Source organism: Hydra vulgaris, chromosome 04, assembly GCF_038396675.1.
Source record: "Hydra vulgaris chromosome 04, alternate assembly HydraT2T_AEP".
Lineage (NCBI taxonomy): Eukaryota > Metazoa > Cnidaria > Hydrozoa > Anthoathecata > Hydridae > Hydra > Hydra vulgaris.
This window is the reverse complement of record NC_088923.1, coordinates 48495987-48523288: the sequence shown is the minus strand read 5'-3', so window position 1 is coordinate 48523288 and position 27302 is coordinate 48495987. Positions and strand designations below refer to the sequence as shown.

The 27302-nt window shown below is 27.0% G+C and overlaps 2 protein-coding genes and 1 long non-coding RNA gene across 3 annotated transcripts; 2 read left to right on the top strand and 1 right to left on the bottom strand.

Moving 5' to 3' along the window:
- Window positions 1–960: 960 nt before the first annotated feature.
- Window positions 961–1341, top strand: LOC136079461 (uncharacterized). Its single transcript, XM_065795200.1, has one exon. It carries the CDS (start codon window positions 961–963, stop codon window positions 1339–1341), a length of 381 nt encoding a protein of 126 aa, XP_065651272.1.
- Window positions 1342–4802: 3461 nt separating this feature from the next.
- LOC100201797 (ras-related protein Rab-22A) lies at window positions 4803–6349 on the bottom strand. The gene has a single exon (XM_065796533.1). The coding sequence runs from the start codon at window positions 6188–6190 to the stop codon at window positions 5600–5602; it is 591 nt and encodes a 196-aa protein (XP_065652605.1). The 5' UTR covers window positions 6191–6349; the 3' UTR covers window positions 4803–5599.
- A 14821-nt stretch (window positions 6350–21170) lies between these two features.
- Window positions 21171–26992, top strand: LOC136079102 (uncharacterized). Its single transcript, XR_010637945.1, has 3 exons — window positions 21171–21445; window positions 26413–26480; window positions 26810–26992. It is a non-coding gene; the product is annotated as an uncharacterized LOC136079102 (long non-coding RNA).
- The last annotated feature ends 310 nt before the right edge of the window (window positions 26993–27302 follow it).

Below are 27302 nucleotides of genomic sequence, written 5' to 3'. Positions count from 1 at the left end.
ACCGTGATAAAAGCACGTTTCTACGAAAAAAAATTTCATTAATCAAAGGTAACAACGCTACTTTAAGCCCGTTGTCCATGCAGCATTGTTGCACTTTGGTGGAAACTTTCGCGCGAAAAAGTTCTTTGAGCATGCACAAAAATAGTTAATTAATAAAGCTAGTGAAAGTGAAAGTGAAAGTGAAAGTTGTTGGGAATAATAAAGCTAGTGATGAAAGTTGGTGGGAATAATAAAGCTAGTGATGAAAGTTGGTGGGAATAATAAAGCTAGTGATGAAAGTTGGTGGGAATAATAAAACTAGTGATGGAAGTTGGTGGGAATAATAAAGCTAGTGATGAAAGTTGGTGGGAATAACAAAGCTAGTGATGAAAGTTGGTGAGAATAATAAAGCTAGTGATGAAAGTTGGTGGGAATAATAAAACTAGTGATGAAAGTTGGTGGGAATAATAAAGCTAGTGATGAAAGTTGGTGGGAATATAAGCTCAACAATATTGAGCTTTCTAATATTTTTATTAAAAAAATGGCTAAGATAAAAACGATAAAATTTAAATTCTTTTACCATTTACATAGTAAAGGAATTTAATTTTTATTTACATAAAACTTTAAAATTACAAAATCATTAAGTATACTTGGGATACAATGATATTAGTTCAAAAGTATGCTATTTAATAAAAGTATTCAATCTTAATTAGATGTAGTAAACGGACAATTAGTTTACTAATTAGGTTAGGAATACTTTAATTGTAAAATTTTATAAATGTTTAGCTTTAACCATATATACAGTACTGTGCAAAAGAAAGTTGCGCCTAAGAAATTTTTTTTTAAATGTACTTTTAAATAAATATAAGTAAATAATATTGAGATTTTATTAAATCAAACTAAGATATTGTTTTAAATAAAGCTATATTTATTTAATTTAGTTAATGATTTCGTTAATAATATAATTTCAGTATTAATAAAATGCCAAAGATATCAATAAATGACAGAAATGGCATCATTGTTTTACATGAAGAGGGTTATAGTCAAGTTAAAATAGCCAAAAGTGTGAACTGTTCACGAGCCTCAGTTCAAAAACTAGTTAAAAAATATAAAGAAACTGGTGATGCAGTGGATAAAAAGAAATCTGGTCGTCCCAAAAAGTTAAGCCGTGATGAACAATTTTTAAAAATAACAGCGCAACGAAATCGCAAAAAAGTAAGCAAAGAACTCGTTCAAGATCTTAAAAGAGCTGGTGGAACTTTAGTACGTGCATCTACTGTGCGACGATCTTTACTAAAATTTGGATTAAAAGGCTGTGTAGCTATTAAAAAACCTTTACTACTAGGGTTATGTAAACTTTAATCTTTTTTCTTTACTTTAGGTAGTAAAGAAAAAAGATTAAAGTTTACATAACCCTACTGTGCCTTCTGGACGACAACTAATCGGGGATTATTTTATCCTACAACAGGATAACGATCCCAAACATACTTGCAAATTAGTTACAAATTATATGTCAAATCTGGAAAAGGAGGGAGTGCTTCAAACCATGTCTTGGCTTCCTAAGAGCCCTGATTTGAATATAATCAAACATGTTTGGGACTAATTACACAGAAAGAAGATGGAAAGGTTGTCAAAAAAATGTAAATTAGCTTTGGAATGTTCTAAAAGAAGAATGGTATAATATCCCCATAACATTTATTGAAAATCTGTATAAAAGTATATATAAAAGACTCCAAGATGTTATTGTGGATAAAGGTGGTCACACTAAATATTAATTAAGTCTCTATGTAGAGTTATAAATTTAAATGTTTTTAACTCGTATTATATTACACAATTTAATAAAAAATATGTTTGTACCTATATTTTTGTTTTAATTTCATTTTGATTGACATTTTATCTTGAATATATAAAAATTCTCTTAGGTGCTACTTTCTTATATATGTGTATATATATATGTATATATTTATATATACATATATATATATATATACATATATATATATATATATATGTATATATATATATATATATATATATATATATATATATATATATATGTATATATATATATATATATATATATATATATATATATATATATATATATATATATATACATATATATATATATATATATATATGTATATATATATATATATAACCGTACTTTGATAAAAGTTTACTTTAAATCTAATTTGCTTTTGACTTCTAAATTGAGTTTAATGGCATATATAGAACTTTTATCATATTTAGAACCGAATATGATCACAATAAATTTAGCTGAAAAAGTTGGTACCAGCAATTTTCTACAATTGAAAACAAAGCCTTGCTCAATTCGTACTAAAAAAAGACTCGAAGCAATTAGTTTCATTGATTATTTGTTGAAAGTTCAAAACTAAATAAAGCTGATGCAGTTAATTGATTCTGATAACTTGTATTGTGAAAGTTTAATTTAAAAAGTTTTAAATTATTTTTTTTAAATAATATTTATATTTAAGAAAAAAATGTAAAAAGTTGTCCATTTTTTCATTCCATATATATTCTAATGTTTGAATTGAAATCTCTAAAATACTTCTTGAAAAGGATTCAATGTACTATTAACTATTGTATCTTACCATAATATTGAGCTCCAAATGAAAGTAATTTTTATATTATTTCTAATAAATTTTGTTTCTACTACTATAAAATTATAAGCTCCTTGATAATGAATTGCTCTAAGTCCATGATAGTTTTTTGTTTCTTTTCTCCATTCACCAGATATACTCTCGTTTGGTGTTTCTTGATCAACATGATCACTTGAACAATATAAAAAACTGTCTGTTACTTTTTTTAATCTCATCAAAAATTGTGCAGAGCTACACGGCACTACAGTTGCTTTCACGATAAGTTTTATATTTTAAACTGTTGATACGATTGGTTCTCTAAATATTTGGAATCTGCTTCTTCCCTTCTACCTCTCGATAGGCAATAATTTAACACAATTTGTGTTTTATCGAGATTAGTCCTTCGAGGATAAGGCCTCGTCATATGCAACTTCTTATTTATGATGAATCAGGAAAGTTTTATTAATATTGTTAATAGCGGACCCAACTTTGCAGTGGTTGTGGATAACACCGTCGTTTTGAGACCGGAAGCCACCTATACTAACCAAAGTGAATTAATATTTTGCTATACACCTTGCTAAAATTACAATGCTAAAAAATGTTTTTTAGTTCAATACGTTTACAGTTTGAGCTGGCAACTCAATAACTACATATTTACCATCTATTGCACCAGTATGATGAGGGAAACTCCATCATTTGTAAAATTCTGAAGATATTTTGAGGTATTGTTGTTCGGGAGATGGTGCCAATAAACATTCTTTTTTCCATTAAACTCACGAGTTTCTTATATTATTCTTTAACTACTTAATTATTCTTTCTACAGTTGTAAGATTCAATCTAAAATTTATTAAAATTTAAAATCTGAGAATCGCAATCAGCAAGATGCATTAATGTTAAACATAACCTTTCTTCGGGAGTTGCAACCACACGTCTTTAGGGATTGTCCATAAATTACGCAACGCTAAACTTATTTACAAAACCGAAGTAGGAGAAAGTAGGCTTTTTTAAGTGGCCATTTTCGTTAAACTTAATTTTGATTTTTTTATTCAACTTTAGGCTCTGCGAAGGAAAACTTTTAATCTTTTTTGTTTTTTATAAGTGAAATTTAGCATTGTGTAGTTTATGGACGATCCCTTCGAAAAGATTTAGATAAAGAAAGAGCAACCCAGGGTATTAATACTTCAAAGATTTGTGAATTCATGCAAAATCTCTGAAAAAAATAATCACTTTTAAATAATTTAAACTTTTTCATAGAACAAGAGAATAACAAAGCCTTTCTGCAAACGTTCTATAAAAATTCTACGTATCTACATACGAAATTTTTAGATTTTCTCAATAAATTGCTTTTTTAATATCAGTAATAAAGCTATTTTCTTTTTAGTAAAATCCTTCTGTTAAAGCCATTATAACAACAAGCAAAAACACTTAAAATTTCCACACAGAGAAACCATTCTTAATAACAAATTTTACTTCAAATTTCCACGCCAAGAATGGAGATTAAATTCCACAAGAAGTTTTTCTTCAGCGAACAATTTTTATCGCGCGGAAATTTCCTCCAAAGCGCTTGCAAAAACGGATTTTGAAATTTTTTTTTTCAGTTGTTAAACTAAATAGTAAGGATGAAAATAATAAAATGGAAAGTATGAAAATTATCTTGTTTTCGTTTTTACACTTCTACTTGCGCAGCAAAAACCGAACTCAAGACAAAAAGATTTTTTTATAAATTGTTCTTCAAATTGAGTAGAAATTTGGGTTAATCAGTTAACTGTGCAAGCATTTTGTCTAATACCATTAAAAAATGTCCACATTTTACCGACTTTTTAACAAAGGTAAGTCGGTACTCGGTAAAAAGCCGACTACCCCACATTTTATTTTTTCGGAATCAAACTATTTTGCAAGAAAATGCTTCACTTAAGTATTTTAATTTTATGCTAAGAATACACGTAGTAATCATGTTAAAACTTTCATGCTAAATATTATTTGATTCATTAAAATTTTATTCAATGCGTTAAAATTTTATTCAAATCGTTCGTTTTTCGCGAATTCATTTGGCTCAAGTTTATGCAATTGTTTTGCACTTTTTTGCAAGTTCGCACTTATTTCAGATTTTGCACATATTTTCAGCGCACTGATACAGATTTGCACTTAGTTTTTGCTACTTTTAAGGATTTTATTCAGATTCACACATAAGCCTCCGGGTAAAAAAAATATAGAAAAAAATAATAAAGATAAAAACTCGTTTTATAACAAAAAAACACAATGCGTCTTGTATAACAATAAAAAGCTGAATAAAATTAATAATAAATATATAAAGATTTCAAGAAATACCAAAAATATATCAAAATTTACAACAAATGTTTTTTTTAAATCTCAACATTCAACAATAGAGAATAAGAATTGTCTTTTATGCTGCTTATTTTATAAAGACTGGTTAATAAAGACTGGTTAATAAAGACTGGTTAATAAAGACTGGTTAATAAAGACTGGTTAATAAAGACTGGTTAATAAAGACTGGTTAATAAAGACTGGTTAATAAAGACTGGTTAAAAAAGAGCAATTTTTTTTTACTTTATTAAGAACAAACTATATTTACTAAAAACAAATTTCAGATTTACTATAAAAACTAATTTTATAATACAAAATAAAAGTAAAAAAGGAGACCAGGCCAGCAAGCCTCGGGACTCGTGTCCCTCATAAATAATAGCTTATAAAAAGATTTTTAATGTTATTAAAAAAGCCAGTAAAATAGAAATACAAATAAAAAAAGCAGCTTTATTTTTTAATTATATATAACATATTTTATATAATTATATATAATTTAAAATATTAATAAAGAAATTTGTTTATTTATAGCATGATTCGACTACAAACTACCGAGTCGATTTTTTTTTTTTAATATGTAAATTAATTTTTTTTTTGTTTTTTAACCCTGAATGATGGCTTCAGATTCAGGTATTTATGATAAAGAAAATAAAAAAAAAATATTTTAATAAGAAAAAAATATATTACAATTAAAATTAGTTTTCACAGCACCCCCCCTTTGATTTTATAGTCTGATTTTTTAAGTCAAAGTTTTGTACATACTGCGAACTTTCTTCAGGTAGTTTTTTGGTAATCTCTTGAAATATATAAGCAACATTTTGAGAAGTCAATGCTGACACTTCTGCAAAGACAGCACCAATTTCAGAAGCATAACTTTCTCCTGCTTCGAATGAGACTTCTCGTTGGTCTTTTAAGTCACTTTTATTTCCAGCAATTGCAATTACTAATCCAGGTGGACCAAGCTCACGCAATTCACGCACCCAGGTCTTAACACTTTTAAAAGTATTTTCCACTGTCAAATCATAAACAACTATTGCTGCAGCAGCACCCCGGTAATACATGGGTGCAAGCGATTTATACTTTTCTTGACCTGCTGTATCCCATATTTGATATTTGTATGAATTTTCACCAAATGTAATTGTTTTAGACATAAACGAGGCTCCTATAGTTGCAGTTGATTGAATATCAAATCGATCAGTAACAAAGCGTAAAACAAGACTTGATTTTCCAACACCAGAATCACCTAGTAAGCACAGCTTAATTTCTCTCATTGGGTTGTATGACATCCTTTTTTTAGCACATTAATGTTGATTACATTAAAAACATTTATTCAATCATTTATTTACTAATTGGTTTAAATTTATTAACCTCACTAACATATTTTTTTTTCTCCAGGTGTAATTGATGTAACTATATATAAAAAATAATCTGATTTAATTCAATAACAACATTAAATATAATTTGGTTCAACCCTCCGTACAGCAAAAATATTTCAACAATTATTGGAAAAGCCTTTTTAAAATAAGTAGATAAACATTTCCCTCCCTCTAATAAATTGCACAAAATTTTCAACAGAAACACTATTAAAGTAAGCTATAGCTACACAAATAATATTGAAAGAATTGTAAAAAGCCACAATTTCGCATTGACTAATAAAAATGAATTTCTTAAAGAAAAAAAATACTGAAAATTGTAATAGCAAGCAAAAAATTGCCCTATGAATGAATGAATGGCAAACACTTATCAATAAATATTATTTACAAATGCATTGTTTTCTCATAAAACAACCCTGATAAACAATATATTGGCTTAATCTAGGGTGAATGGAAAAAACATAATGCCAACCACAATCTTTTAAACATAAAAAATACTCAAAAGAGACTATGCTCTCAAAATATATTTACGCAACTAAATGAAAAAAATACTAATCTTAAATTAAACTGGTCTATTTTAAAAACTGCGCCTGCCTATAATAACATTTCCAAAAAATGTATATTATGTTTTAGGGATGCAGAGTCCAAGTCCTGGAGTCCCTATTTTATTCTGAAGTCTCGGGAGTCCATAAAAATTAAGGGACTCCGGGACTCTTTTTTTATTTTAGTTAACTATGTGCTTTAGACATGATCTCATCACAAAGCACTACAAAAAAGCATTTAACCGGAAAGTTCATCTCCTTCCTTACCAGTTTTGTATATTTGCCCAGATTGAGTATTGGTTCAGAATTTTTTATAATGCAGATATTTAATATGTCACGTTTTAAAATTGTAGATGGACAAATGTCAATCGCGTAACATCACACCACAAATGCTTGCTAAGATAATAAATAAAATTTGATAATAAAAAATGCAATAAAACCATTTTATTGTGACATAGTTGCATTGTTTTTTAACTTGTGAGAACACAAACTATGTGGCTTGCCAAAAATAATGTGCATAATTCAACATTTCCTGATTTTAAAACTTATGAAGTTAACAAACATGTTAGTCATGGAACATTATATTATAACTATGGCTAGTTATGTCTTTAGGCATTGGTTTTCAATTAGTAAGCAACCGGGGCCAGGGCTAGGTTTGATAACATAGCCATGACCAGGGCCAGGTTTATGATCAGGGCTGCATTATTATTGATAGATCCTATAAAAATGTTATCTTTAATTAAAATTTATGATATGAATTTTATTTAAAAACAATATTTTATAGGATCTATCAATTTTAATGCAGCCCCGGCCGGGTTTATGACCGGGGTTGCATTTATATTGATAGATCCTATAAAAGTATTGTTTTTAATTATAACTCATATCATAAATTTCAATTAAAAATAACATTTTTATAGGATCTATCAATATTAATGCAGCACTGATCATAAACTCATCCACGGTCGCGGCTATGTGCTATCAAACCTGGTCCTGGCCATAGCCCCGGTTGTTTACTATTTTCGATATATTATATATATTTCGTTATATTTCACTAACAAAATGGTTATTTTAATAAATAAAAAGTTGAAACAAAAGTGTTAAGGTTTAGATATGCAAAGTTATTAAAATTAACTAACAAGTTAGTTACATCCAATAAAAAATTTGTGTCAATTAACAGGATGAAAGTCATGAATTCAACAAAACAAGTTCATAAAAAACAACTTTGTAATTTTGCGCTATAAAGTCAAACAAACAAGCTAGACAATAGGTAAAAAACACAATAACTAGGTCACAAAGGAGCCAAAAAAAGGTTATAAAATACCTTAACAAATAAATAAAAATTCTTTTGCGTAATAATTTCGTTCAATGAAGGAATTATTTTTAACTTTAATGCATTTTCCTAAATTTTTTTGATTTATTTGAAATATTAGAAATAATAACAGGAAACATATAGCAATAAATATATTTATAACAATAAATATAAATATATAGCAAAATTTTGTTTTAACAACAATAAACAAACAATAAAACGAACACTAGCCGTGCTAGATGATATGAGTAGTGACAATTTGAATAGCTTCATTACCTCGTAGTACTGCTCACATGTGTACTTGGTTTGGAAAACAGTAGATAGCATTGCTTGTTATCAGGTGTTTGTGCTTATATTAATGTTACTCTTCTTTAACTTGATTTCTCTTACTAAAGCTTGAGTTTTAAGGCTTAAATTTATTTGAATGAGTGTTTAATAATGGACTTTAACCATTGGGTATATCATTAAGCTCATTATTTAAAAGTTCTAATTTAAGTTTATCTTTAAGTATACTAGCTTTTGTGTTAAGTGTAACTGACACTACCAATGTGGAGGCAGGCTGCTGAAGCCAAAATAGGTGCATTTATATTAAGTATTTACAAAAAGATATAATTCTATTTGTAAACATAACTCTGCTTTACTTTCCTGCTATGAAGTTAAAGTTGATTATAAAATATTATGTTTATTACTAGTCATAACAACGATTTTTCAGTCTTCTGAAACATTTTCAGCATGAAAATATCACTGCAAGCGAATTTCTTTTTAATTGGAATTCAATAAAATATGAACTAGATAGGAAAGACACTGACTTAGCCAAAGATTTCCGAAATGGAATGATTAATAGAGAAAATGCACTATACAAAAATTTGCTGTTTCTTGCAGCAGTTTACGTGGATATTAGGCATGGCTGTATGCTGACAGCGACTGAAGTCAAGGTTTTTTTTTTAATAAAACTTTATTCATATTTTTTATTATATATTTAACTTTATAAAATTCATATCGAAAAAAAATTAATGTTTTTATAGATAGCTGCAGCTGAGGATCTTTGGAAAATTAATTACAAGTTGATTAAACTGGCTGATATAAATAAGAATGATAAACTCAACAAAACCAAAAAGCAATATTGTGCAACTCTTTTACAGTTTATGTAGCAGACTGTAGATTTATTTTATGCTATGTGAACAGGAATTAGAAGAAAAATCTTCGGAAGAACAAATGCAGATTCTACTAGATATAATTAAAACAGAGTTTAGAGCAGGTCTGAAAACAATTCCAGAAGTTTGATCAATGTTTATAGACAACATATATATATATATATATATATATATATATATATATATATATATATATATATATATATATATATATATATATATATATATATATATATATATATATATATATATGTATATGTATATTAGTGATGTGCGAAACTAAGATTTTAAGTTCGAAACGATTCGAAACGAAACTAAGCCACTTTCGTTCAAATTGGATTCAATTCGAAAGTACGCTGCACTGATATTGAAATTTGGTATTTAAATAGTAATAATTTATAGTGTGTGACAGAACACAGAACAGAAATGAAACATTATACATTTTATATTTATAAACAATCATATTGCAGTTTTATAATGTAAACAAAATAGTAAGCAACACAGACTAGACTCTAGAGTCAAATAAAAGTGAATGAAATCAAATGAGACTAGTATCATACAATACAATTACAATGTGTAATAATTCAAGTTAAAAAAAATCAAGTCAAGTACTTGCAATGCAGTGCATAGAATAAAGACTAGGACTAGTATTATATTTACAGTTATAGTTTAACAGATAATACAATACAAGTAAAAGTAAAACTGTTATGTATATATATATATATATATATATATATATATATATATATATATATATATATATATATATATATATATATATATATATATATATATATATATATATATATATATATATTAGTGATGTGCAAAATTCGAAACTTCGATTGCGAATTCGAAACTGACTTTTAGTTTTGTTTCGAATCAAACTTTTTTTTTAGTTTCGAACAATTCGAATTTTCGAAGTATAGTATCTTTGTTTCGAAGCGAACCCAAAGTTAATCGAATTTTGTAAATTCTGAGAGATTGAACTCGACGTCTGGTAACATTGTTACAAGAAGGCGATGTAATCTACTCTCTGAGCATGTGGCTAAACTAACTTTTATTCACGAAAATTTGTAGTATAGCACATAGCAGTAGCGTACTGAAGCCAGACTGCCCTGCCAGCCACAGTCAGTACAGTACACTGTAGATTAAGGTCTCGGACTTTCTGGAACAATTGCCTATGCATGTACTACTACTTTACATAACTGTATAGCATTTGCATTCATTATAGCATTGTACTTTTACTTGTATTGTATTATCTGTTAAACTATAACTGTAAATATAATACTAGTCCTAGTCTTTATTCTATGCACTGCATTGCAAGTACTTGACTTGATTTTTTTTAACTTGAATTATTACACATTGTAATTGTATTGTATGATACTAGTCTCATTCATATATATATATATATATATATATATATATATATATATATATATATATATATATATATATATATATATATATATATATATATATATATATATATATATATAAACGTTAACAATAAAAAATTATATCATTTTAATTATTGAACTAAAACATTTTATTAATAATACTTATAGTTGTTCAGAAAAGTAGAAGCAGCATACCTATGATTTGTTTAATATTAAATTTACCATGTTTTTTTTGTTCACCTCAATATTAATGTCAAGATGTCAATGAGATATTTTTTCTTATGCCCGAGACATTTATTTACACGAACAAACATAAATCTGGTTTTTAATAATAGAATGAATCAAAACGGGGGAGGGTCTCGGGTTCATTTAAAGTTGTTTTAAAAATACCACTTTTGATATTTTAATGCTCCACTCTGCATGTGGTATCTATATATAATGAGATGATAAAAATCCGAAAATAAATGAAATAAATGGTTTTTAAAACTTCCATCATATGTTTTAATTTTATTAAACTTGATGGGTTTTTAGAATTTTTATGTAGCATGTTATTTTTTTTCTGAAGGATTTTGATTAATTTATTATTAATGCTCAGTAGAACAACTGAAATCCTTAGTTATGAAACTATATAGAGTTTTACCAATACAAAGCTGAATAATTGTAATTACTTTATTGTTTTTACCACTTTAATGTTATTCTTTGATTTCGTTTGGTTTTTGTTACCAATCTTTCAACCGCTGCACTTAGATAGCTCAGAAAAGTGAAGTTATTAATGAAAAATAACATACTCTACATTTATTTCATGTAGAGTATGTTATTATTATTTATAAAGTAGTAGTAACATATTCTACATAAAATTAAGGGTTTTATTGGCGAGGATTTAAATTTTTAGGTTGCACCTATCCCACCTATTTCGTATATATATATATATATATATATATATATATATATATATATATATATATATATATATATATATATATATATATATATATATATATATATATATATATATATATATATATATATATATATATATATATATATATATATATATATATATATATATATATATATATATATATATATATATATATATATATATATATATATGTATATATATATATATATATATATATATATATATATATTTCGTAAATATATATATATATATATATTTTACGAAATATATATATATATATATATATATATATATATATATATATATATATATATATATATATATATATATATATATATATATATATATATATATACATTTCGTAATTCAAATATTTTATATATTTTCGTATATTCAAAATTAGAAAATGCTCTATATATATAGCATTTTCTAATTTTGATTTAAAATATGCGATTCATTTTTCACCATTACGTCAAGTTGTAAAGATATTTTGGTTCAAGTCTCTCGTTATGAGCAGCCGTGGCGCAGTGGCTAAAGTTCTGACTCAGAACCCAGAAGTCCTGGGTTCGATACCGGCTCCAGCTCAATAAGCGACATTGGTAAGGAACCTCTAGTTAAATGCTCTCCCGCGGTGCTCCGTGATAAGACCGTAAGGACTTCTGGGAGCATCTAAAAAATGAAGCGTATTTTTATAGAGATTTTAGAAAACATAAATATTTTTTGTAAATTTTACTAAAAATTTATTGACAAAAAATATTGTAAAAAAATGTTAAACTCATGAAAATTTTAACAAAATGTTTCTCAGCAATTATACAAAAAGATTTATTTTTATTACAAACGAATATTATTATAAATATCTCTATGAAAATACGCTTCTTGTGAAGCCTCCTAAACTGCCTCTTCTCCCCTATATTTCTTTTTTTTTTTTAATGAAGTTTGTCTTTTATTAGATATTATATGATGCCCGAACAGCAAAAAAATTTTGTCCTTAACAGCATTTTGAAATTTTTAAATTTTCATTGTTTATATATATTTTACATTTATTTTTAAAGTTACGTACCATTTTAAACTTTGTTAAATTTTTTTATTTCTTTAATAATTTAATTTTCCGATAAGATTGTTACGAGACCTTTCCTAAACATCCTCCTTCTCTCCTATTTCTGTTTGTTTTTTTTAATGAAATTTTCCATTTACTCTATATTAAATCATGCCCAAACAGCAAAAGTTTTGTAAAAAACATTTTTTCTTTGTCCTTTACAGCATTTTGAAATTTAAGTGAAAAAGTAATCAAAAATTTTCTTATGAAAAAAATGTAGACGAAATTTTACTTATTCAATAAATACCTTAAATTCAATTTAACGTATTTATAATATAGTTATTTATAAAAATAAAGTTATTTATAAATATTCAATAATTTGATATAAGCATAAACATCAATTTATGTTGCAAAATACTTTGATTTGATATAAGCAAAAACATACCCAAAAATTGTACCTACTCTGAGAGTTATCTCATGCACCAATAAAAGCTGCCGTAGTCCCTGCTTATACAACTTGGTTACATTGTCTGGTACTCCGTGCACAACTTTGATTCTGCCTCCTGCCATACTCTGTTATCTATCCCCTGCATGTCCCCAATCATGCTCCGTTATCTTATAAATAAAAAAAAGTTAAAATATTTGTTAGATAACGATAAAAAGTATGGTGGGGTCAAATAATCTATTAGAATACTAAAAATTTACTAGAACTTTTATTTCAAGAAATTAGAATGGGTTGTTAGTATTACAAATATTATTGATTAAAAACTATTAAAATCAGTAAATATTTATATAAATTACAAGAACATATTTCTTGAATAATTCTTTCCTTATAAGGAATTAATTATTCAAGTTAATGATACTTGTCACACTTAATAGAAATTTAGATGAAAATTTATTTGACGATACAGTCAAATAAGATCTCATCTAGCCAGCCTTAAAACATTGGGGTACAAGACACAGCAATCACTTAACATTTATTGATGCTAATTTATAATGTTTCTCTAAGAAAACTAAGATTAATTCAAAATGCAAAGGTTTTATTCTGCATTAGCCATGGATAATGGAGTTGTTTCAGCCAGATTACTTCGCACGATTAACCTTAACATATCAAATCAAGATCTGACGTCTTTTTGTAGAACTGAACAGATGTTTTACAGCTCACTAGCTAGTTCTGTTGCATATATGTCTGATTCATTAGACGTAGAGTTCGTTAAAGCAACTTGCAGAATCGTAGGAAAATTATTGATACCTTCATTTGAACAAATTTTCATTTGCTGAAAATCATATAGGAAACTAAATTTGACATTGAAGTCTTCCAACATTTAAAATTGTTCGTTGAGCTATTGTTGTTTATTCACGTCAATTAACCGAAGAAGAATTTAATTCGAAGTTACACATTTGCATCAGCATCTTGTTCGTCAGGCATAATCAAATATTTAGCAAAATTCGTTTAGCTCGACGTTGTCGCTTTGTATGAATTACACAACAAATTTCAAGCACTTCTGTGATTGCAGAAATGTCCTTTAGAAACTGTTGCATTGTCTTTCGCGCTTTTACAAATCCCAAGCAAAGTGTCGCAAACTTTTTTGAGTTGGATGCAGAAAACCTTCCAAGGTTTCAGAAAATGGCTTTACAGTAAGCTGACAATGCTGTTTATGAATTTCTCACCAATAAGTAGACGATTAACAAAACACATAGACTCAGCAGCAATCCAAAGAATAATATAGTTGTAGTCGATGAGGCAGTAGTATAGCTGTAAGTTGATATCATTAATAAAAAGTTATTGAATTCAGATTCAAGTTAAAAGGTTTTAAATCCATTTTCCAAAAGTCAAGTTTTTAAATCCATTTTCCAAAAGTTTTAAATTGATTTTCCAAAAGTCAAACTTTTCTTTTTACAATGATCTCATTTGCAAAATATTCTCAGAAGTATTTACTTCACGTTGTCCAACAAGGAATTAACGATACATTGAAAAATGTCGTTCTAATGGATCCCTTTGGAAACAAAAGGTAAATCAGAAATCCTTCAAATAAAAGATCTTTGATTAAAAACTAGAAGTAATTAGCAATTAGTGCTTTAGAAGTCTGAGTTGTGAGACAATATATACCAGTGGAACTGTGTTGCAAATTTTGCCAATTTGTTCAACCCATTGAGCAAATGCACGCAAATATTGTGGTTTACCAACCCCCATATCAGATGCATTACCAAACTTATGGTTTGAGTACTTCATTTTTGAATAGGATATTACGCCTAATGCAATCGGATATTACCCACAATAAATTATTGAGTCTTAAAAATTCAGATTCTGAATATTCATAAGAAAAATAACTTTGAATTGCTGCTGAAATTGTTTCATGGAATATATTTAACGCTTTGTTGATATCTTGTTTATCTTGGATATAATATCTTTTCTCCTAGTTTTGATGCTTCCCTTAAGTTTTCTGAAAAAGTTTTATCTTTTTTATGTACTCTATGAAGCAACCCCCTAGATATATCTCCTGCAGACACACTTATGTAAAAATTGTAATCAGTGAACTAAAGTAGTAAAAAAATAAACTTTTTGGTACTAATTAAATTATTTCGTATGTTTTTAAGCAAATGTACACTGTCATACATCAAATAAATTATAGGATCTTAATAAGTGATGAAGAGGTTTTCTTATGGTTTATTTAATCTATAAACGCTGAGCTTTTCTGAATAAACTGACACGTTAGTTGGATGGTTATCAGCAACCAATGCGTGAATGTTAAAACCAGCAGATCTTAATGTAATTAAACTTTCTTCTATTTCATCTTTAATAAAATTTCCAGTTACACTAGTCTCTGGGATAGCTTTAGTCATATAAGTGATTGGTTTTTTGTGACCAACAATCATAAACACAATTATTCCGCTGTAGAGATTACCCTCAGTATCTTGTCCAAATAAATTACCATTATGGTATTCACAAAACTGTTTTAAATACGTTTCGTCAAAAAGGAGAACGCAATCATTGTTTATTTTCGCCTCATTTAATAATAGTTTTAATGATTTTATTGAATCAATTCCAAAAGATACTAACTTTTTCAATAGTGACATTTTTTTTCAATAGTAGCATTGAAGTTATTTCATAAAGAAGCAAGTCAGTCTGAGATAATAAATATCTTTGCATTAGTGCAAAACGTAATATCTCTGAAGAATATGGAGGACGATCTTTGGATTTGTAAAAGACTAATTTTGACAGTTCATTAGCTAAAGAGCAAGAATTCTCTTTACCAAGGTTGTGCATATAAGACATCAAATTGTTTAAAATAAATAAACATGTAAGCTTATTACTTCTTCAATGGTTTAGAACAATTATTAGTTGTTCTAAACCATTGAGGAAGCGTTATTTATTTATTTTTTCAGAAGCGTTATTTATTTGTTTTTGTAAACGACGACAAATGTAAATAACCAGAAAAAATTACAAAAAAAAACAACCTTCTTAATTTATTTACTTTTTCAAACAACGTGCTGAGTTAAATATATAGATTTACAAAAGAGTATTTCAAAGTATTTAAGGAAAGGGGAGGACAGCCGCCCCTATCGGTCGTCGCCCATGGATCGACCGTTGTAAATAGTGATATATGTTATTATCATATTATTTAATTTAACTTAATTGTCATGTTACTTAAATTCCGCTTTTGCAATATATTTACGCTCTCCTTAGAATAAGGAATCTTTCCCGATAAACTTTAAGTTGCAAGGGTAATACCAATACTAAAATCAGGAGATAAGACTAGTGTCTCTATTTACAGGCCTCTGCATACTATCATGCTTTTCAAAGTTATTAGAACACAATATGTATAAAAGGTTGTATTACTTTTTAGGTGCAAACAATATTCTCTATAGAAAGCAATTTTGGTTTAAAAAGAGGCACTCTACTGATTAGGCTACTTTTTATCTTGGTCATGATATCTTTAAATCATTTAATAAATATAAATATACTAAGGATTTACTGAGATCAATAAATAGGTGTATTTATTGGTCTCAATAAGGCTTTTGACACTGTCGATCATTACATTTTATTAACAAAATTAGAAAACTATGGTATTAAACATATACATGTTGCGTGGTTTAAAAGCTGTTTGTCAAATAGAAAACAATACATTTCTTATAATGAAGGTAAAACGACCAATATGAACATAACATTTAGGGTTCCTCAGAGATCTATATTAGGACCACTCGCATTCACATTAGAACCACTCGCATTTACATTAGGACCACTCGCATTTCTCATTTTTATAAATGATTTAAGCAAAGCTTGCACTGAACTAGAATTTTATTTGCAGACGACAAAAATCTATTTTTTGCACATAATGATATAAATATTCTGTTTAAGTCAGTAACAAAGAGCTATTAAATCTTACTGAATGGTTTAATGCAAACAAATTATCTTGAAATGTAACCAAAACAAAATATACTTTTTTCCATTGATTTCATGACCGAGATAAAATTCCTTTAAAACTTCCAAAACTTTGTATTGTCAATCAGGATATAAATATAGAAACCACTTTAAAACACCTCGGCGTGCTTCTTGATGAAAATGTGACGTGGAAAGATCACATAAAATATCTCGAAAATAAACTCTCAAGGAACATAGACCTCTTTTCAGAGCAGAGTCTTTTTTACATCCAACTTGCTCAAAGCTTTTATATTTCCCGTTCATTCATTGCCATCTTAATTACGCAAACACTGCTGGCGCAGTACAAATAAAAATAAAATAAAAAAGTATTTAATAAACAAAAGCATGCAATTAGAGTCATTTCCAATGTGGGCCATTATACACACTCCCAAGCATTATTTGTTAATTCAAACATAATGAATGTCTATCAAATAAATGTCTATCAACTTTTATATTTATGCTTATATTTATGTCCAAAATTAATAAAAATTTATCTCCTAAATTATTTAACCCACTATTCAAAATAAATCAGAACAGATATCTAATTTTCAAATAACAGTAATATTCAACCCAAAAGTTATTTTGCGGCGACTGAAATTTCGATTTCTACTAGAGGGCCAAAATTATGGAATATAATATTCAAAATGAAGTCAAAACAATTGCTTAATAAGTTTAAGTACAAATTTAAGCAAAAACTATTGATGAACGACGTAGCGCTCAGCTTTTTCTGAAGTTTTAATGGTTGCTACTGATAAACTTACCCAACAATTAGAGGTTTGTCATTATCGGCTTGACGATCTTAGAAAAGGATCGTGCCACTTGTTATTGCTTCAATTCATATGATTTTGGGGGCTTTTTCCTTTTCTGTAAAACTTCCACTGGCATGGATTTCAACAAAAATGAATTCACAGGACTACATTGACTTATTAGAAATAAGTTTGCTTGAACATAGTGAGAAATTGATGGGTGAAAATTTCACTTTTCAACAAGATAATGATGCTATCCATAACTCAAAGCTTACAAAAGCTTGGTTTAGAGAAAAAAATATTCACGTAATGAAATGGCTCGCATCTAGTCCAGATCTTGAAAATCTATGGGGAATACTTTCTAGAATAGTTTATGAAAATGGTAAACAATTTAAATCCACCTTGGAGCTGAAAACTCGTATCAGAGAAGCTAGGAATGAGATATCTATAGAAACAATCCAAAATCTTGTGACTAATATGTCAAGTCGCATATTTGAAGTCATTAAAAATTGAGGAAGCAATACTAAGTATTAAATGAGCGTAAAACAAAAAATTTTCTGTATTTTTTTGTATATAACGTAAATGAGGCTAATTCTATTTTCTCCGCTGTATTACACAAAAACGGCATCTTTAAATAAAGTCAAAACTATGTGTTTCTATGCATTTTTTTTAAAACGAAAATGGACTGGATTTTTAGCTTAGATATTTTTCTTTATGAAAAAATTAATTTCATTATTTTAGCACCAAAATTTCACGCGACAGATTTAATCATGCGTGATGGTATTATTTTACCAACGCAAAAAATTTAACAGCATTTTAATTAGATGATAGCCGCTAATTACTGCACATAAATTTACGCTAATTGTACTGATTCCCGTTATCACCACATAAAGTTGATTCAAAAAATATAAAGCAACTTTAACTTCACTGCTTACATCTAAGAAATCTTTAAGTATGCCCATATTACCCTAATCTACCCTATAATAGTTCTAAGGACTATATTTAATTAAAAACCTATTCTGCGATTAAGTTTTCAAATGAAAACAGAGGTTCTAAACTATGGAACACGCTTTTGAATAATGATATAGGGTGTTCCAAAGTAAACAAAACCCATTAATTCAATTACAATTTATTATTAAAACTAAATACGTTGAAAATTTTAAAATTCTCTGAGAGCTCACATAATAACAAATAAATATTGAATATTTTGACCCTTTAGCTTAATTTTAAAGTTTATTTAAACACATCCAAATGTTCAACATTTTGTTTCAGACATTTTTAAATTCGGCAAGCATTGTTATCAGTCACTTTACAACTTAATTTTTTCTATTTATTGAACAAATGTTCTGTGTAATAACCAATTTCAGTTCAGCAACAGTCTGGGGGATTCAAGCCAGGCAAATGTGGCGACCATTTTGGATCACGCCGCATGCTAATTAAACAATAAGGAAACCGTTTGTTCAGCCAAAAATGTTTTCTTTTAACTTCCAAGCCATGGAGTTTTAAAGTTAAGATATTTATTCATACCGATTTTAAATCTGAAAAATAAAAACAACAGGGTTAAAATCAGCATATTTATTGGAAATTCTGTGGATTTTGTTTATTTTGGGACACCCTGTATCCCAGTGGACACGGTACGTTTTTTAATCGTTCTTTGGACGTTTTTATTAGATTTAAACCTAATAAAAACGTACCGTGCCCACTAGGATGTTTAAAAAAAAACTCTTATTTTTAACTTATGTAAACGATTTAAGCAAATCTTGTAATTTACGAGACGTTATTTTGTATGCTGATGATAACGGTTTGTTTCATGCTCATCATGATATTAAAACGTTGTTTAATTTAATTAACACCGAACTTATAAAACTTACAGAATGATTTAATAAAAATAAATTATCAAATTATTTAACTAAAACAGAGTATACATTTTTCCATCGCATTCATAATTTTCATTGATTTCATGATTTCATTTCATGAACGCGATAAAATCCCCTTAAAACTTCCGATACTTTGTACTGGCAGTCAGGCTATAAAAAGAAAACATTCATTAAAATTTCTTGGCTTACTCCTTGACGAAAAGTTAACTTGGACAGATCAAATACATTATCTTGAAGGTAAAATCTCAAGAAATATAAATAAATATTACTTTATAGCAAGGCCTTTGCTTAATCAAACTTGTTAAAGTTGCTAAATTTCTCCTTTATTTGTTAGTACCTGAACTACGCAAACATAGCTTGGTGTAGCACAAATTAAAATAAAATTTAAAAACTCTTGAATAAACAAAACATGTAGTTTGAATATTATCTAATGTAGGCCGCTTTACACACTCCAAAGTACTGAATATACTCAATGTCTACCAACTAAACATTTTTCATCTTTTAGTTTTTATGTTCAAAATTAATATAAAAACACTTGACATTTTTAATTCGTTATTCATAATAAATAAGCATAGATACTTAATCAGATATTCAAACAACACTTACATTCAAATCAAAAGTTTTTTTGCTGTAACCGAGTTTTCAATATCTATTAGAGGACAAAAAGTATGGAAGAGGATAAAAAGTATGAAAGAGGACAAAAATTATGAAATAAAATTCTTTCTAATAAACTTAAAACTCTTGAAACTCTTAAGGAATTTAAAGCAAAATTGAAGCAAGTGCTTCTGGTTAGTGACGCTTTTTCAATTTATTTTAAAGTTCAGTCTAGTACCGTTTTGGTTAATCTAGTACCGTTTTGGTTAAATCATGCTTAAATATATTTTTTTAATATGGAGAAATTCAGGTCCTTAGGGTTAGAGCATAAAGTATGTACGCTTGGATGGGGGAGAGGGGGTTTGCAAATGGCGTATATGAGATGGGGGCAGGTGGTCAATTATAAAAGTAAGGAGATACTTTTTATTTTAAAAAGTATAATAAAATGTTGGGTAGGTAGTACTCAAAAAAGCGTATGGCTAAATGTTTGGGGGGGGGGGTTGGGGATGGGGGAATGGAAGGGGGGGGAAGGGTCGAAATAAATGCGTACGTACTTTATGGACGACCCCTTATCAATTTTGTTATTAATATTTTTTATTTACATTTAATCTTAATTAATTAATTTTTCATTTTTAAATTTCTCTTTTTAAAAGAGTTTAACTGACATTTTATTAACTATTTTTTTCTATTTTGTAACTTTTTATACTATTTTTTTAAAAGAAAAGTTATAATGTATTAATTTTATTGCATATATATATGAAGACAACAAGGGAAAAAAGGCTCCTGTCACAATCTCCAACTATTTGAGTTATGTCCCCTACTATATAAGCATACCCAGTGAAAAATAAAACCGCGTCCCACATGGGTTCCGCGTGGGTTCCGTGTGGGATTGATGGGATTTATGTGGGACGGATTTTCCCATGTGGTATCTGTATGGAAATTTGTCACCTTAAACCCATGTGGGTAATCCCACATGGGTTACATGTGGGAACCATATGGTATTTACACACATGGGAAATCCCACGTGGGTTTCCTGTGGGATTTGCATGGGAATTAATTTAAAAGCTGGAAACTAAAAAAAAAATTTTAAATCGACATTGCAATGCGTTACGTTGATATTGTGTGAAAATATTTTATATTAATAAAGAGAATGGCAAGCAAGTATGTAAGTACCACGAATAATTTTTATCTTTCCTTATAGAAATAAGATTAAGATTTGTGCGAATAGACGTATTATTAGGATAATATAATAGTTATTTGAATATAGGTCTCGAGTAAATTATTTGCAAACAATTAACTGATGCAAGTTGAAATATTGTCAAAAACCAATCTTGCATGCATGGGACACTGCAGTGTCCCACAAAGAAATGCAGGTTTGAAAGTCAAAGAATTCCCAATTTTCTTTATTAAAAAAAGAAAAAAATAGAATGAGTTTCTGTAACTTTTTTTATGCTCCAAAACTTTTAACTTTAGATATAATAAGGTCCTTAAGACTTAAGGGACTTACGAACTACATTGTCAATGTAGTTTGTCCAATCCTGTTTTTGTTCCTCAATGTCACTGAGGAACAAAAACAGGATATTTACAGAAACTTTTCAATTTTTAATCTGGAGTACCACAGTGATATTGATAATAAAGCCTCTGGGTCCAGTTTTCAAAGTAATACGATCTAAGTAATGTTGAAATAAAATAATATGCTTTAAAATGCATATAGTTATACATATAACTCCTGATAGTTAACTATATGTATAACTAGTTATACATATAATTTGTTATAAAAACTTATTTTTTAAGGTTATGCTTGAATAAATTAGTACCAATTAATTCAAATTCAACGTGATTTTATGTTGTTACTGATGTTAAATTTATTACATTTCAATAACTCAGATTGAATCTTAACTGAATTATTGTAAGCTTTGTAGGGGTTTGTTTTATATCAAATGGTGTTGTAAATAAAGTAAAAATAATATATATATATATATATATATATATAAATATATATATATATATATATATATAAATATATAATATATATATATATATATATATATAATATATATATATATATATATATATATATATATATATATATACATATATATATATATATATATACATATATATATATATATATATATATATATATATATATATACATATATATATATATATATATATATATATATATATATATATATATATATATATATATATATATATATATATATATATATATATATATAGAGATATATATATATATATATATATATATATATATACATATATACATGTATATATATATATATATATATATATATATATATATATATATATATATATATATATATATAACATTAAAACAATAAAATTGATACAAAATTTCACTTTAAAACGAATACCATTAACATTGTGATGATAATAGCATTAGGAAACTAGTATTTATGTATTATTATTATACTATAAATAAACAGTTTTTTAATTCATTTTATAAAATGATGACAACTGATAATTAATGGAAATAAATACAAATTAAAAAAATCATGTATTATTACTAAATACTATATTAATGCTAGTCTACAAAGTTAAAATCAATTTAGAGCATTGTTATTAGTTCTTTTGCGATTCGCACTTCCACTTCTGTCTCTCAAATTTATAAAATAGGTGGTCAAAGCTTGCTCAATAGGTAGGTTCTCAGCATAACAATGCTTTTTTCTTACACTTTCTAAAGAGAAATATGGCAAATTGATTACTTATTTTACTTAAATCGTAGGGTCATATATGCATAATGATGTCAGATGATTACCCGGTTTGTTGAACAACTTCACCCTTTATCAAACTCAGTCAATTTTTTGCCATCTCCCATTGAAAATGATGTCAGTTTTTGTTATCGTATTATGATGGTATATCTGAATTGTTAATATAGTATAAAAAAAGCATATACCATCAATTTTTTCCTGGTTCAATTATACATTTATTCTCAACAGTACTAAAAGTAAAAAAAAAAAGACATATTGTTCTTTCAGATAAGCAAGCTAATTTCTGAATTTAAATTGTTTTTCCTATGATCGTCTACAGTTTTAAGCAACAAAAGCAAGAAGTTTTTAGACCGCATTGTTGGTGTAAATACCTCTAAAACCTGCTCATAGCTAGCATAAATTGTTTTACTTTTTTTTAAAATAAAATATTTTACTTTTTTTTTTAATTCAATTTTTTAATTGACATTATTTTGGTCTCAACATTCCCTCCCCATTGTCAATTATTGTTAAACTCACACTGCCCCTCTATCTACTGGCATCATTTATGGATGATCCCATAGCCTAAGTACTATATATATATATATATATATATATATATATATATATATATATATATATATATATATATATATATATATATATATATATATATATATATATATATATATATATATATATATATATATATATATATATATATATATATATATGTATATATATATATATATATATATATATATATATATATATATATATATATATATATATTATTTTTACTTTATTTACAACACCATTTAAGAAACAAAAAAGCTTACAATAATTCAGTTAAAATTCAATCTGAGTTATTGAAACGTAATAAATTTAACATCAATAGAAAAGTAAAGCTGTCATCATTTAAAATGTAAAGGGTGTTGTCAAAATATGTTGATAGTAAAATTAAGTTACTAATAAAATCACGTTCAACAATGATAAATATTCTTACTGTAGTAAGAATTAGTACTAGTTAACAAATTTGAACAAATAAATATAAAATAGTGAAAAAACAATGAACAAATAACTTGAACTTGAACTAAATCTTGAATTTGAATTAATTGGTTCTAATTTGTTCAAGCATAACCTTAAAAAATAAGTTTATATAATAAATTTTATGTATAACTAGTTATACATATAGAGACTTTATTCCCAATTACACTGTGGTACTCCAGATTAAAAATTTAAAAGTTTCTGTAAATATCCTGTTTTTGTTCCTCAATGTACTTCATTAGTCCCTTAAGTTTTATGAACCTTATTATATATAAAGTTAAAAGTTTTAGAGCCTAAAAAAAGTTACAGATACCTCCCTAACTCCCCCCTATTTTAATTTTTTTTTTTTAATAAAGAAAATTTGACTTTCAAACCTGCATTTCTTTGTGGGACACTGCAGTGTCCCATGCATGCATGCTTGGTTTTTGACAACATTAGAACTTGCATCAGTCAATTGTTTGCAGATAATATACTCAAGAACTATATTCAAATATCATATGAACATGTTAGAGAATGTTCATATGATATTTGAACATCACAAATTTAATAATATTGTTGTGATATGTTATATAAATAATTCCATAATAGATTATGATATGAAAATAAGATAGGATATGAAGGCCAAAGAATATCAAAAGAATAATCAAAGATCAAAGAATAAATTTACTTATAGAAATTTAGATTTTTGTTTATTAGTTTCAGAATATTATATTATGTGTGACCGCGGCCTTCTATAATAACAGGCCTTGACATCGCGCAACAAACTGAATGCCAATTCCTAAAACTGTGTTTACATTTTCATCTTTTAACATTAGACGAAAGTTTGTGTTCGCGCTTTTTTAATAAATCTTTAAAATGTGATTGGTTTATAAATTAGATAGCCCAACATCACGACGATAACGTTGTAAGGTTCAAGGCGTTACATTGTAAGGTAATAATATTGTCAAACTAACGATAAGTTTTTTAATAATTAAAATGCCTTAAAAATGCCTTTAAAATGCTGTGTATCTCTTTGCAAGTCGAACTATCTCAACTACAACAAAAATATCAATTTATACAACTACTATATCAATTACAACTACAACAAAAATATCAATACTCAACTACGACAAAAATATTAATTTATAAATTCCCGAAGAATCTAGAGGAGAGAAAAAGATGTAGTGAAGCTATCCCAAGAACTGGTTTTATTGTTACAGACTATACAGCATTATGTCAACTGCATTGGCCAAATGAAGCACCTTTTGAAAGCATATATGGGAAGCAACGACCTTTAAACCAACCATCTGTTTTTAAAATATTCCGCCTAGTTGTTTAGCCACACCAGCAAGTAAAGTTAGAAAAAATGTTACTTCAAGCGGTTTTCGAAGCATTTTACCAGATGAGTTAAATGATTTTCTAAAAGAGGATGAACTTATATTTGACAATATTCAATCTTTGTTAAGTGATAATCAAATGTTATTGTTTTCCAGCTTAATAAAAAAAGTTTGCACATACAATCAAAAATGTACAAACTTGGTGTTCCATTATTTATTTTAGTAATTTTTAATGATTATTTATTTGTAGCTAACCATAATGGCACAATTTGTAATATTTTATATTTAGTTGTAAACAAATTAAAGTTAATAAAAACAAAATCAGCTTTATTTGAAGCAGTTAGATTTTTAAAAAATAAAGAAAGTTCGCTTCTGTCAAATATTCTATTCGAACACCTTAATGCTATGAGAAAAGTTAATGTTGGTGAAGTTTTATATACTTCAGATATTATATGTAGAGTATATGAGTATTTTGCTATGCGACGAAGTTTATATGATTGTTTGTGTATTGACTACAAGTTGCCAAGTATAAGGACTTTATCCCTGTTGAGATATATTGATAAAACTTTTTTTTTTGCTTGAATCAACTTTTGTTGGTGTTTTTTATTGTTGGTGATTTTTATTGTTACCATTTTTAGCAAAAAAAATTAAAAATACAGTTATCTTTCTAATATATAGATATATACTTTGTTATGGTTCTGCTTGTTATTGATACTATTTAATATTACATAAATATTCTTAATGAAATTTGAAATACGAAAAGCATGATTATCTTTTAACAATTTTTTGGTTTTCTTTTTATATTTCCGTTTTTACTAGAGATTATTATTAGAAAACATAGACTGCCATTACACCCTACCTAATATAAAAATATATTAATATAAGTAAAAGTGAAAGTTTAATCGGCCTTCAGTTTTTACGGCATTTTGCGCGATGTCAAGGCCTGTTATTATAGAAGTCTACATCATTGAAAAGTAGGTTTTTACGTTTTTGTTTTTTTGTTTAACTACTTATCCTTATTGATCACTTTTTTTCAGGATTCTCCTCATGGGTTCAAGCTCATTACGCATAATATGTGTTCAATTACGCATAAACGTTAGTCATTGTAAGTAATAAATTAGGAAATAATTATTTGTGAAATATTGTCTCTGTCTCTCTCTCTGTCTCTCTGTCTCTCTCTCTGTCTCTCTCTCTCTCTCTCTCTCTCTCTCTCTTTCTCTCTCTCTCTCTCTCTCTCTCTCTCTCTCTCTCTCTATATATATATATATATATATATATATATATATATATATATATATATATATATATATATATATATATATATATATAAATATATATATATATATATATATATAAATATATATATATATATATAAATATATATATATTTATATATATATATATATATATTTGTATTTATATTTTTTTTTTTAGAAAATGTTTGAAGAAAGTTAGAAGATACTAAAAACCTTGGTATTATACAAGCCGAAGCGATTTAATTAATTCAATTGACAAAAAACGGCTTGTAAATCGCAAAAGAAAAAATAATATTTTTAATATTCGTTTTGGATGTATTGATTAATAGCATTTATTTTTAAATAAATTCATTTTGCAACACGTTTTTTAATTTTATAAAATTTCGTCATAATAGCTTAAGGTAAATCCAACATAGGTTATAGGTGGAAAACATCACATGTAAAAGATCAAAAATGCTACACGTTTTGAATACCAAATGGGATAAAGTAGCAAAGACCAGATTAAGTTAAGCCTCTCTGAAAGCTTCGATGATTAATTTTAAATTACTATTTAAGTAATTTTTAAATTAAAAGAATTTTAAAAATTATCATAGAAGCATTCGGACTTTCATTTGTCTAGTATTGACTACTTTTATACCATTTGGATTAAATAATGTGGCATTTAAGATCTA

Excerpts from the sequence above, each read along its gene's own strand:
- LOC136079461 (XM_065795200.1), top strand. The coding sequence starts at position 961 with ATGCCAAAGATATCAATAAATGACAGAAATGGCATCATTGTTTTACAT.
- LOC100201797 (XM_065796533.1), bottom strand. The coding sequence starts at position 6,190 with ATGTCATACAACCCAATGAGAGAAATTAAGCTGTGCTTACTAGGTGAT.